This window comes from Schistocerca serialis, chromosome 9, assembly GCF_023864345.2.
Source record: "Schistocerca serialis cubense isolate TAMUIC-IGC-003099 chromosome 9, iqSchSeri2.2, whole genome shotgun sequence".
In the NCBI taxonomy this organism is placed as follows: Eukaryota; Metazoa; Arthropoda; class Insecta; order Orthoptera; family Acrididae; genus Schistocerca; species Schistocerca serialis.
The window spans coordinates 394,673,769-394,689,003 of NC_064646.1; the positions used below are offsets into that span (position 1 = coordinate 394,673,769).

General features: G+C 37.6%; 1 protein-coding gene across 1 annotated transcript in view; it reads right to left on the minus strand.

Moving 5' to 3' along the window:
• LOC126418968 (aldo-keto reductase family 1 member B1-like) overlaps window positions 1-15,235 on the minus strand; it is a 63,358-nt gene that overhangs the window by 22,739 nt on the left and 25,384 nt on the right. Inside the window, exons 3-4 of the mRNA XM_050086015.1 lie at window positions 15,015-15,131; window positions 11,193-11,384 (exon numbers count right to left, since the gene is read on the minus strand). Of these exons, the coding sequence (XP_049941972.1) occupies window positions 11,193-11,384; window positions 15,015-15,131 (309 nt within the window). The remainder of the gene's footprint in view (window positions 1-11,192; window positions 11,385-15,014; window positions 15,132-15,235) is intronic.

The following is a 15,235-nucleotide window of genomic DNA, read 5'->3' on the forward strand; positions in this document are numbered from 1 at the left end:
CTCTGCTGAAAACAAAAATAAGGCAGTATGGAATATTGTAAAGCAGGAAACTGGTACCAGGAAAATGAATCTGTCAAACTTGAAAATCAAAGAGGAAGGGACTCTAATAAAAGACCCAATATATTTGGCAAACTATATAAATGATTATTTTAGTAGCATAGGAATAAAATTACAGGGAAATTTTCTAACAGCGCCTCAGGTCAAAAAGCCAAATAATGGTGCATCACACTCATGGTCTTATTCCCTACAACACAGGAAGAAGTCTACAAAGCAGTCAGCAAACTGAAAAGCAAAAACTCAGCTGGTCTGGATGAAGTCCCCATTTTTATAATTAAGGACTGTATCAAGAGCCTACTTGCACCTTTAGTTGATATTATAAATCAATCTTTCAAGCAGTGCTACTTTCCAGACTCATTAAAATAAGCTAAATTACTACCTCTCTTCAAAAAAGGTGATGCAGGAAAAATTGAAAATTATAGGCCAATTTCTCTACTCTCATGCTCTGAAAAAATATTAGAAACTATTATGAAAGATAGGCTAATGAATTATTTGAATAAATACAACTTACTGTCTGTTGACCAGTTAGGATTTCAATCAGGGAAAAGCACAGAATCAGCAACAGCACACCTCACAAAACACATTCTAGAAGCATTAGATAAAGGGAACTACACAACAGGCATATTTCTTGATCTAGCTAAAGCATTTGATACAGCAGACCACAACATATTGTTAAATAAGTTAGATGAACTGGGAATAAGGGGACTTGTGAAAAACTGGTTCCAGTCATATCTAAAAAATAGAAGACAGACAACTGAAATATCACATATTTCAAGTTGCTCAAACTATATTGTAAAGTATACCTCAGACCGAAATTATGTAAATATAGGTGTCCCACAGGGTAGTGTCCTTGGCCCAATACTATTCCTCATTTACATAAAAGACTTCCCACAGAGCATCAAGCATGGACAAATAATATTGTTTGCAGATGACTCAAATGTTCTAATCAGTAACAAATCACCAGATGCACTGAAAGAAAAAGCCGAACAAACACTAAACAGTTACATGAGTGGGCATCCAATAATAAACTAATACTAAATTTTTAAAAAAACAAATGCTGTTAACTTCTATGTCTGCAAAAAACCACACTATAACAACTTTAAGTTAAATGATGAAACTATAGAATGTGTAGACTACACAAAATTTCTTGGTATGCATTTTGATAGTCAGTTGAAGTGGGAAGAACATATTAAAATACTTACTAACAGAATCGCTATAGCATGCTATGCTCTTACAATTCTGACTGCAGTGTGTGATACTACATGCATCAGATCTGTATATTTTTCTTATATCCACTCTCTTATTACCTATGGAATAATATTTTGGGGAGTCAACAGTAAAAATATTCAAAAAGTTTTCAAATTACAGAAAAGAGCAATTCGTATAATAACCAGGAGTGGCAGTAGGGCTCACTGCCTTGAACATTTCCAGAAGCTGGAAATCCTAACTGTTCCCTGTGAATACATTTTTCAAAGTACTATGTATGTAAAAAAAAAAAAACATTGACTGCTATGTTAAAAATTCTTTAGTACACAGCTATGAAACTAGAAACCAATACAATCTGCATCTAGAGAGGAAAAATAAAGTTAAAACTCAGCAGAGGTTGTTGTACAATGCCGTTCAATTATATAATAAATTACCCCAAAATATAAAAGATATTGACGCAATTGGACAGTTCAAAACAAAACTAAAATTTTTTTTATTAAATAAAAGTTATTATGCAGTAATGGACTATCTGAATTAAAACATGTAGCATAATTAAAGTAGCCTGCATTGTAATACATGAGGAAATAATTATAATATGAAATCTAGAATTGTACAGTACTATAACAAAATTACACAAGGATATAAAACTAATGTAAGATACTTTAAAAATGTGTGTAAATATTAATTTTATGTGTATTAATTGTAGGTATATTGTATATGATTTTGCTGATGAAACCCACACAATGTAAATTGTTACATGGATTAATAAAGAAATCAATCAATCAAACCAGAATTGGTTTAATTGTTTAATGTACAATACTACACATTGATCTTGCCAAAAGCCGAGAAGCGATTCTTCTTGGTGTTTTACCTCTCTCGGGCACTCTGGGATGCCCTCTGGGGCACTCTGCGATGCTCTCTGGGGCACTCTGGGATGCCCTCTGGGGCACTCTGGGATGCTCTCTGTGTCATTGTTTATTTTATAGTTCAGTTTCAAGTTGCGAACCATCCTTATCTATCTCGTGAGATTTTTTTTTAAAAAAGTATAGGTCTACTTTCATTTAAAAGTCTTATCTTTTAGATCTATTAATTAATTGTTTATTGATTATAATCTATCGATGGGTTGCAGGGGTTCCGACCCCTGGGGAGGTGGGTGGGTATTCATGCATGGCTGTGTTCACTTAGCCGCTGCAGCTGTGTAAGGCGGGTGACCTTGAACGGGACTTAGCAGCTGCATGAGGCGCCAAGCAGATCACGCTATAGTTCTTGCTGTATGGGGAAAAGAGAGCATGGTTTCATTTAGGAAAGGTGAAAAGTGGAACGACAGCAGAAAACGTAATTAACTTTTTGAAGAAAACCCTACCAGGTCATAGCAACTTTCACATAGAAAAATTGGAATCTAAGGGTGTAAATAGTAGTTTTAAGATTGGTGTAGACTTTCATCTAAAAGACAAGCTAATGGACACTGCTGTATGGCCCAAAAATGTTGTAATTAAGCGTTTTTTGTTCCGGAGACCATCCGTTATGCCAATAAAATAGATTATGAAGTTAAAAACAAGGATCAAGGATCACTGCACAAGAATGTTTCTAGTACTGAAAACAATATGCCTATAATCATTGTAAGTGTAAAAGTGCAGTGCATAAGAACCAAAATGGATCTCCTATCATTTTTTATAGAAGAAATTAAACCAGATGTTTTATGTATTTGTGAACACTGGCTAGCTGAAACAGAAGGTGATTTCTATAAATCTGTTGAATACTTAGACATGGCCAGTGCTTGGTTTCGAAGAACTGCAACCCACGGTGGGGTCTCTGTGTATGCCAACAGAGATCATAGCATCAAGGAAATTGATTTAAGCAGTTTTTGTGTGGATTTTGATCTTGGACTAGCTGCACTGTTATTAACAAATATTGATTTAGTTGTTGTTTCTGTGTACCATTCACCAGATGGTGACTTTGAGAATTTTATTGGACATATGGAGAACTGTTTGTGTCACCTAACACGCCTAAAGTCAAAAATTGCACTGTGTGGAGATTTTAACATACACATAGGTGATGGAGATGCCAGAGAGAGGGTCTTTATGAGATTAATTACCAGTTATGGGTTTTTTATTGCAAATAAGCTCCCAACAAGGGGTGGTGCATGCCTGGACACCATAATCACCAACCTCAACATCTGGGATTATAAACTCAGTGTAGTTGAACCTATGATAGCAGATCACTGTGCACTAGTAATGGAAACCAGTATGAGGAGCAAACCGCAGATAAGCACATGGTATTTAAATTACACATTCAAAAGAAGATTTGTGAAAGAAGAGAGACTAAATTATCTCAAAGCAGCTCTATCTTGTGTAAACTGGCAGCAGAAAATTGCAGAGTTAGTAGGCAGTGATTCTTTCTTATGTATGTTCCAAACCTTAAAAGCAATATTTGATGACATGTTTCCGGTAAGACCAGTGAAGAATCCTCTGGACAAATCACGAGGCAGGCAGAAAGTTATCAATGTGAAACAATGGTACACCGCCGAGCTCAATAAATTGAAGTGTATTGTAACAATGTGCAAGGACCGAATGAAATCAGCTTTAGACATTCCAGCTAAAGAATTACATCACCGCAACTACCTAAAAGCCAAAAAAGCTTATAGGAAGGCAGTAGAGGAAGCAAAAAAGAAATATAATGATACATACATTAAAGAGGCCTAAAATCCTTGTAAAGCTGCCTGGAATCTTGTAAATGAGAACAGAAAGAAGACTACCTCCTGCTTAAATTCGTGTATCCCTGATGACTTCAATGAATATTTTGTCAGAATAGTGGAAAAGACAGTGAGTGAAATTCCACACTCTGACCTAGATCCAACTGCAAACATAAGAAATGCAGACAGTTGCAGTATTCAAAACTGGAAGGAAGTACACCCTGAAGACGTGATAAAAATTGTGAACTCCTACAAACACTCAGAAAGTGTAGACATCTATGGCATGTCCTGCACACTGCTAAAGAAAATTATTGCAGAATTAGCTCAGCCACTAGCCATAGCAATAAACAAATGTCTATCTTCTGGTGTCTTCCCAGACTTCCTTAAACTGGCGCGCACAGTACCAATATATAAGATGGGGGATCCTTGTGAGGCGTCCAGCTTCAGACCAATCTCAGTGGTACCAGTACTAGCCAAAGTTACTGAGTCTGTGATGCACCGCCAGGTACTGAATTACTTTGAGGAAAACAACTTATTCCAAAACACACAGCACGGATTCCGCAAAGGGAGATCAACAGTGACAGCCACACTGGACTTATTAAAAACAATTCGACAGAGTTTTGAAGAGAGAGAGAGTGTGGCACTGACACTCTGTGACCTCAGCAAAGCCTTTGACTGCATCTCACACACAACACTAACAGCCAAGTTAAGATGCTATGGTGTAGGAGGTGTTGTTCTATCAACACTCCAATCTTATTTGGAAAACCGAAAGCAGATAGTATCAGTGCATGGAGCAACTTCTCTTGAACAAAAACTGGAACATGGAGTGCCCCAAGGATCAGTCTTAGGACCTCTCCTATTCCTCATATATGTCAATGATATGAGCTGTAATAGTCAAATGTTGCAGTTTGCAGATGACACTACCCTTATTGCCAAAGGACATACAGCCGCAGAAGCTCTTGGTGCATCAAATTTGATGTTTGAAGAAATAAAAGAATGGTTTGTAATAAACAAAATGAAGATCAATGAAGAAAAAACCCAACATTTGATATGCAGTCTAACCAACATTGAAGACCAAGAAAACACGGAGACTGTCAGACTACTGGGCTTCAAGATTGACAGCAAACTCTCCATGAATGGTCACACTGCATATGTATGCACCAAACTTTCTCGTGTGATATACCTCCTGAGGAAGCTGAAGAGGGTAATAACTGACCAGTTTCTCACAATAGTCAACCATGCACTCTTCCACAGCCACATTAGCTATGGACTGTTGTTGTGGGGACACTCCTCAGACAGCAAAGATGTGTTGCTATTACAAAAAAAGGCCATCAGGATCATATCCTCTAGCAAAAGACTGGATCACTGTAAGCCTATTTTCACCAGGCTAGGCATAATGACTGGCTTTAGCCAGTATGTGTTTTTCTGCCTCATGTATGTAAAAGAAAATCAAGGGAATTTCAGCATAAGACAAGAAATAGATAATCATGATACTCGCTGTAAGAGGAACATTGAAGTGCCAAGGTGTCGCCTATCAAGTACACAAGACAGCTTTCCAACAGTCGCCCTAAAAATGTACAATCAACTGCCTCCAGAAGCGAAATCCCTGCCACCTGAATTATTTCAGAAAAAAATTGCTCAGGACTTGAAACAACATCCACTATATTCATTGGAAGAGTTTTTCAACAGCGGTTCTACTGAATGGACAAAATAATAAATATTGTTATGTTTTATATATAATTTTGCCTAAATTTAATCTTCTTCTTATGTTAACTACACATTTAATTTTGTGTTTTACTTAAAGTACATATTTTGCCAAAATGAAACTTTGTGTGTGTGACATTTGGCTTTATGGTATTTTCATTTGCTGCTATGAAGTTTTACTTTCCTGTTTAGTTATATTTCATTCCTGCTATGTTCTATGTGTTTTTGTGCACTGCATAAATATTTTCTTTTATTTGTAATATAAATTTTGTATATGGTGTTGTATAAATGTTAGTTGATAAACATTGTATTTGTGACGCAGTCTGTCCAGCCATGGCTGGCTCCAGTGTGCTATGCTTCCTGTGGCAAGCACACATGACTGCTGCCGACTCTGACATCATGGTTTCCACACAGCTGAGTCAACGAAACAAATTAATGATAATTGGTCTCCCCCAAGATTGCCATCCCGTGTTGCTGTTGGTACCACACACAGTTCAGCAAGGTCACATGCAACTGCTGTCCACCCTGTGACCACCCAAAGGAGTAGTGTGCCCCACAGTAGGTGCACAAGGTCATGATTATCATTCACATCAGCTCACCTTAAGTAACAACAGACTACCACACACTTCACCAATGGAGGCTCTGTATCCTGGATCATCTCAGACAGCAATAATATTTAGTTATTTGTGGCTCTGATGTAAGTGTGTTGCCTCCAACCTGCCTCATCACAGGACACAACGACACTGTTATACAGCTCTGTGCAGCAAAGAACTCAGCAATACCTGTTTGTGGCTCTACCCTGCATATTGGATCAGGGGTTCAGAACAATGGTCATGTGGAACTTTCTGATCACAGGTATCAGCAAACTGGTACTTGTTGCCAATTTTGTCCAGCATTTCTTGCTCCTACTGGGTCTGTCCAGTGGCACACTGATTCAACCCAACACTGGTCATGAAGTTGCGGAACCATCTACTTGACTGTGTGAACTCACTCACTGAAATGCAACAAAACCAGTTTCTTTACTTTGAGACCCAGCTGGAGTCCCTATGCCTCAATAGCAGAATAATGACTAGCAATTCAAAAAAAATGTCTGAAGAACTCACCACAGCATGACATTGATTACTAGAGATGATCAACTTCTACCAGCACCAACTCTCACAGGCAGCCACTATTCAGTCACCATTCACAGAGGCCATAAAAGGAAAAAACACTAAAGGTAAACACAAGCTGATGTGAGTCGCTGACATGCAAAAAGCCTTTGATCAGTTAAAAGACTGTCTTACCCAGGCAACAACACCAGCACATTCACTTCTGCAAGTACAGTTAACCATAAAAGAGTGTGAGAGTCAGTTTGAGAGTGTCAAGGTCCTCCAGATTAGATTAGATTAGTACTCATCCCAAGGATCATGAATACGACACTTCGTAATGATGTGGAATGTGTCAGGTTAATAAAATGTGTCTATACAAGATATTACAAATTCTTTTAATTTCCTTTTAAATGCTATATGGCTATCTGTCAGACTTTTGATGCTATTAGGTAAGTGACGAAAGACTTTTGTGGCAGCATAATTCACCCCTTTCTGAGCCAAAGTTAGATTTAACCTCGAGTAGTGAAGATCATCCTTTCTCCTAGCGTTGCAGCCATGTACACTGCTATTACTTTTGAATTCGTTCAGATTGTTAATAACAAATTTCATAAGTGAATATATATATTGTGAGGCTACAGTGAAGATTTCTAGCTCTTTAAATAAGTGTCTGCAGGATGATCTTGGATGAGCTCCAGCAATTATTCTGATTATGCACTTTTGTGCAATGAACACTCTTTTACTCAATGATGAGTTACCCCAGAATAAGATGCCATACAAAAGCAGAGAATGAAAATAGGCGTGGTAATCTAATTTACTCAGATGTATATTGCCAAAATTTGCAATGACCCTAATAGCATAAGTAGCTGAACTGAAACGTTTCAGCAGATCCTCAGTGTTTTTTTTTTTTTCCAGTTCAACCCCTCATCAATGCATACACCTAGAAATTTTGAATATTCTACCTTAGCTACCGATTTCTGATTGAAGTCTATATTTATTAATGGTGTCATTCCATTTACTGTGTGGAACTGTATATACTGTGTTTTGTCAAAGTTTAATGAGGGCCCATTTGCAGAGAACCACTTAATGATTTTCTGAAAAACATCGTTTACAATTTCACCAGTTAATTCTTGTCTGTCATTAATATATATTAAGAACAGCAGAGGACCCAAGACCGAATCTTGTGGCACCCCATTCTTGATTGTTCCCCAGTTTGAGAAATCACCAGTTTTTTGCAAATTATGTCAACTGTTTATTCCAACTTTCTGCACTCTTCCAGTTAGGTATGATTTAAACCATTTGAGCACTGTACCATTCACACCACAGTATTTGAGCTTATCTAGAAGTATTCCATGATTTACACAATCAAAATCCTTTGATAGGTAACAAAAAATCCCAATGGGTGACTTCCAGTTACTCAGAGCATTTAATGTTTCATTAGCGAAAGTATATATAGCATTTTCTGTTGAAAAACCCTTCTGGAAACCAAACTGACATTTTGTTAAAACTTTATTTTTACAAAGGTGTGAAGCCACTCTACAGTACATTGCTTTTTCAAGAATTTTGGATAAGACAGTCAGAAGAGAGAGTGGGCGGTAGTTGTTGACATCAGACATATCCCCTTTTTTATGCAGTGGTTTAACAATGGCATACTTCAGCCTATCTGAGAAAATACCCTGCTTCAGAGAGCTATTACATATGTGGCAAAGAATCCCACTTATTTCTTGGGAACAAACTTTTATTATCCTACTGGAAATGCCGTCAATTCCATGTGAGCTTTTATTCTTGAGAGAGTTTATTATCTTCCTAATTTCAGAAGGTGAGGTGGGTGGAATTTCAATTGTATCAAATGGTGTGGGTAAGGCCTCTTCCATTAACTGCCTTGCTTCTTCTAATGAACAGTTAGATCCTATTTTCTCTACAACATTTAAAAAATGATTATTCAAAATGTTTTCGACTTCCGGCTTGTTGTTTATCAAGTTTCCATTTGCTTTGATGGTGATGCCATCATCCCGTACTCTTGGTTGCCCTGTCTCCAATAGGAAGTGGTGGGCCTACAACAACCACTCAGACTTTTTTTGAAAAAAGATCTGACTCTTTCTCAAAGCAAATGATCCACCAAGGACAGATGTATGAGGCAATCTGTCAATTTTAAAATGTGGAAGGTAGAGGACTAATCATGTATACAGAGCACCAAACACTAGCAGACTCAATCCATAACTCATCAACAGACTCGAGCCCCAGACGCTACAGCCACCCCAATTATACTGCACAATTTGTAACACTTGTAGGCCATCTGAAAGGTGCAGACAACATTGTCAATGATTATCTTTCATGAATCAACACCATTTTCACACAAATCGATTACGATGATTTTGCAGAAGCACAATAGCAGGACAAAGAGCTTCAAGACCTCATCAATGATACACTATTGATCTCAGAACTGAACACAACCTGACATCAGGCACAAGACATATACTGAGTGATGTCACAAAATCAAACTCACCCCTTAGTACTTCAGTTATTTCATAAGATCATTTTTGACCAGCTGCAAAACTTGTCACACCCTGGCATTTGCTCAATGACACAACTTGTTACAAATTGTTTTGTATGGTCGAACATCCAGAATGGTTGCAAGGAGTGGACATGCACATTCATACCATATCAAAAAAGCAAAGTGGAGCAGCACCCACTGGACAGTTTACAATACCAAAAGGACTGCCCCAACACATGCACCTTGATCTGGTGGGATCCCTCTCCAAATCTGAGGGTTATTGGAACACCTGTTCAATCATCAACTGTGTAATGCAAAGGTAGAAGCCACCTCTCTCCGATACATGTCAGTGGAATCAACAACTAGAGCCTTCATTGACACCTGGATTTACAGATATGGGTGTCCAGCGTCCATAATCACCAACCAAGGTAGATAATTTTAATCTGCTCTGTTCAGTGAACCCCTACAGCACTCACCACAAAGCAATGGCCTCACACATTTTATATAAAAAAAAAAAAAAAAAAAAAAAAACGCTATGTCTCCCTCACAGATTTAGTGAGCCATTGCAATTATCACCAAAATCCATTCTACAGGTACTGATGGTAGAAACAACTCAACTTCCCACACTCTTTACTAGGGTGAAAGAACACATTGCAAGGCTCACGATACCACCTCAACAACCTCACTACACTCCTAAAGTTTTCATGCATGAGGGAGTCACTGACTGCACTTGTGCCATGCTTTGTGATGATACAATTTGGCTTGCTTTACAGCTTCCTTATACATGTCTATACAAGGTTCTAAAACATGATACACATATGATCTAAATACTCCTGTATGGAAGGCCCAGCACAGCATCTGTATACCATCTGAAACCTGCATGGATGCCTCAGGATGATCCATCCACTGATGGCAGTGTGTCCGGACACTCTGTGGTGGTCACTGATTATGTAGTACAGATCGACACCAAAGACTTCCAACCTGGAAACCTAAGCATTAAACTGCTTGACAAGTTCCTGGTCATCAAAGGTCAACATCCTGAATGCAACCCTGGAAATGGTTTCATCAGCCAGCACTTCGTGCATTCTTACTAACTGTCCAATGGCGTTGACACAGCAGCCATCATTTCATGGCTTCTCCTGATAGTTTCCCCACAGTCACCATTCCCAGAACATCACACCATTCTGATACCATGATGGAGGACCACTAAGATTACCCCCTTTGCCTTACCACAATGCCCCTGCTAAATAACACGCCACAACAGTGCCACTGTGGTTGGACTCAGCAACCTGCGATATACCTGGAAGATTGCCACCTTAATGCTGTGCAATGAGACCCTACCTCACCACACCCTCAGCACACAAAGCTCAGACACCATCTCATTTGATACTCGTGGCACATTGACCCAACTGCATAGCACACAGATATCAACTTCATATACCATCACCATGTCGTGGCCATCACCTTCCACCAGTGTTCTACACAATGGTGGGGGAGCCTCTGTCAGAAAACCATATTGTGTAACCCCACTGAGAAATGATCTGGCTTCACAACAAACTATATTTGGTGTAGACTGTCCAGTGACAGTGCACTCTATGGTTTCAAATCAAGCAGACATTCCTTCTCACTGTGTATCATTCAAGTGTAATAAAGTATTACCTCCATGTTGTATCATCCCATATATATTCCAAACCATATGGATCTACAATAAGCAAGAGACTGCAACTAAAACATTACTTGTATTTCAAAAATATCCATTATAAGTGTTTTATTGTATTGTATAAGCAAGTTCTGCCTGAGCAGCTGTGTTAAGACTTCATGAACCATCTTACAGCCATCAAGAATTTCTCCTTGGAATAACTACTCCATAATTAAAACAAGGTAAGGAAATAAGAAGACCTGTCTTACTTTCTGCACTAAACAAAAGTTTATTAAAATATTTGTATTTTGTTACCTGATTTGTAACTGGCTTGATGGTAGCTGCTTCAAGCAATCTGCTGAGCTGCTTACTGTTGAAGTTGGATACACCAATGCTTTTTGCTAGTCCTAAATTAACACACTCTTCCATTTGTTTCCATGTATCCAGATAGTCAATGTCAGTAGTAATTGCAATACCATTCTCTGAGGGGTAAAAATCATCCCCTTCCTGTTAAGATAATAGAATTTGGTTACTAAAGTTAATATACTACCAAAAAGAGTCATCTGTATCAAAAGTGATTTACGATAAAATTATGATACAGAACTGCTGGCACTGCCAAATCACATCCTGTAATAAGTATTGGCCAGCTAATCTGTTTCATAATTTTATAAAAATAGTCATCTTCGCTTACCAAACTCAAATTATATCACATGGCAATAAATAAAGTCAAAGAACATATAGAATGGAAAGAATTAGTAGTATGGTAAATATTGAAAAAATACTTTTTATTAAGCAGGCAAAAGATGGAACATTCAAGAAAGGGTTATTGTTTTTAGAAAAAATTTAATTAGAGAGAGAAATGATTGGATCAAGATGTACAAATGGGTCAGGGTAAATCTATGGGCATAAAGACAGCTCTTTATTATGTCAATCTTTGTTTGGACTGATTAGAGGAAACTTCCTATACTGGTGGTGCAAGCAGTGTTGTGCCCTTTTCTGACTCTGATACCTTCACAACATTTTCATAACATGAGTCTGAGCTGATAAATTTCCAAGGTTAAAAGTATTGCCTTGCTTTACCCCTGACGCATTATCTAGCCTCTCTGCCATTTCATTTCAGATCTCCCTCTTGTCCTGTGAAGCTGTGGCACTGTTTATCCAAATCCTGAGACCCTCCCCACTTAGGCCCTGGACAGTCCATACTCTTTCCTCCTCTTGTTCAGAACAAACAAGTCATTAACAAAGACTGCCACATTTATCACTTATTGTTTGTGCTGAACTTGTAAACTGTTGGTGGGTTTTTCTATTTCATTTCATTTACTTTCTTTTCTTCTAAGTGAAAGAAGTAGTAGAATTATCTATCTATAAAGGAACATGTAAAGTAATTGTCTCTTACTAAATACACAAAAAATACTGGGTAATAGTCCAGAATTTATACTATAAACAGCAGTATAAGTAAATAGTCACAAATATATTTAAAAACAAAGATGATGTGACTTACCATACGAAAGCGCTGGCAGGTTGATAGAAACACAAACAGACACATACATACACACAAAATTCAAGCATTCGCAACAAACTGTTGCCTCATCAGGAAAGAGGAAAGGAGAGGGAAAGATGAAAGGAAGTGGGCTTTAAGGGAGAGGGTAAGGAGTCATTCCAATCCCTGGAGCGGAAAGACTTACCTTAGGGGGAAAAAAGGACAGGTATACACTCGCACACACACACATATCCATCCACACATATACAGACACAAGCAGACCTCTGCTTCCTGATCTTTCTGAAAGAATTTGAAACACATCTGAAATTACTGTCAGTAATTATGATGTGCCATTATCCCAGGAATCAGTACTTTGCTCACTTTTGTTCAGACTCTTTCAAAACAATATTGAAGGTAGTCAGAAGGAACAAAAATACTCTATGCTGTTGATCTGACACCAGTAACTGTAGAAAAAAATTCATAAAAACCTGAAATAGCAGATTTATTTCAACTAATAATATAGTGTAATGGTTCATAAAAACTTAGTTACCAATAAAACTAAAACAGATGAAAGTCCATTGTCATCACTAATACAGAAAAGGATAAGCCCATAGATATATCTATGGATGATAAAAACTGGAAAAATTTATCCTTGTAAAATTTTTGGGAATTATATTAGGCATTAAGCTTCAAGTGGGACAACATACAGAAATTTCTGCTGTAAATTAAGCACTGTTTATTACAAAACAGTTTTCACATTATGCCAATGAGACCTTTCTGTGTACTCCAGCAGTACAAAAATAATTTATGTATTGCAAAAAAAGGCATTAGGATTATTCTGAATAAAAAACAAAGAAACTAGTGCAAAAAATCTTACAAAACCTGCAAATATTCTCATTTCCATCTATTTACATAAATAGAGCAATAGTTCCCTCAATAAAATGCAATATATCACTAAAAGCCCTTTCATATGACACAAGAAGTTGTTGAAGAAGTCATCCATAATCTGTTGTACAACTTGTAAAGTGTCTGCCAAAGAATCTGTGGAACAGTGAGAGAAAAGATATTCTAGAAACTTCTTAATGATTATGTGGTGATAGAGAAATTTACAGCATAGAGAGATACACAGTGATGAGCCAAAATATTATGATATTGCCTGCTATGAGGTTAAATGCCATTTGGTAATACATTAAGGAACATATGTAAGTGGAGCAGAGACAAATGTAGGACAATCCTAGAAATAACACAGTTGTAAATGGGGGAAATTCACTGATGTATGCAATTTTGACAAAGGGCAGATTACTATAGCTCAGCACCTGAGAAGAATCATCTCAACTGGTCAGAAATCCTGTGATCCTGTCATGATCACCTATGGAAAGGTGTTGAAGGACAGTGAAACTAAGAATAGGCAATAAGGTATTGGACATCTTCATCTCGTCACAAAATGTGGAGGCTGGTTGTTAAAGTAGGCAATAATCCGTGGAAGATTTGTGATAGAATATGATGCTGGTGAATACACAAGTGATGTGGTGCACACCATTCAGTGCATATTGTCGAACATGGGGCTCCACAGCATTCGAGCCCTATGTATTCCCATGTTGACCCAGTGATGACTGCAGTGTGCACACAGTCATCAAGATTGGACTGTGGATCAATGGTATGCTGTTGCTTGCTTGGATGAATCTTGTTTCCTGTTACATCAGCTCATTGGTTGTACCTAGATATGCTGTCATCCAGATGAATGGCTAGTGGAGACATGTATATCACCATGGTTGCAGGTCAGAAGGGACAGTATTACTGTTTGGGGGACTTCACTAGTGCTTCCAAGTGACCTGTGGTGTTAATCAAAGACAGCCTGGTAGCTCTGGACTACATGATCTTTGTTACAGATCACCTGCATCCCTTCATTCTTTATGTCTTCCCCAGTGGTGAAGGATAACTAGCTGTTTAACAAGGCCAGAATTGTGCTACAATGGTTTGAAGAGCATGTTACAGAAATCACTTTTATGTCTTGGCCACTAAATATGCATCACCTGAAGCCAATAGAACACATCTGTGACACTACCAGGACTCAGCCTTGTGCACACAAATCACCAGTCCATAATTTATTGTAATTATGTGACCTGCATATAGACAGCTGGTGCAATGTAACCCTAGAAACATACTAAGGACGTTTTGAAATCTTGCCATGCACAATCACTACTGTAAAGCATTCTCAGTCTATGGGTCTTAAGTTACATTTTGGTTTTAGATCCCATGTTGGTTGCTATAGATAAACTAATTTTATATTCTCAGTCTATGGTTCTTAAGTTACATTTTGGTTTTGGATCCCATGTTGGTTGCTGTAGATTAACTAATTTTTTGAGATAGGTATTTAGCAGCTTACATTAGGAGATGAACACTGATACTGAATAGATTGCTGATATTTTAAAGTAAGCAGATCCTTAAAAAATAGCTTTCATTTTGTATTATCTTTTTACAAATGTGCCTGTTATTTCTAAAGCAAACTTTTACTTCATAGTTGCTGATATTTAGAATGACACATGGCTATGCTTTATGAGATCTCCTAGGAATTAATTTAAATTAAGAATGATCTGCTAAGATAATCATAGCTTCCATTTGTTTATTAGGTATTGTTGTTTTATTTATAAACTCACCTTGTATGAAAATGGCCAGTGTACAAGATAAAGATCAACATAATCTAGCTTAAGATCTGCTAATGTCTTCTTACAGGTTGGCACAACCAAGTCTGGTCTATGACAGGTGTTCCACAACTGAAACAATAATTTCATTTTATATAAATTTCTGTCTGCTGAAATTCACTCAGATTGTAAAATCTTAAACATGGCTGCAAAACAACATCTGTGTAAACCTGAAG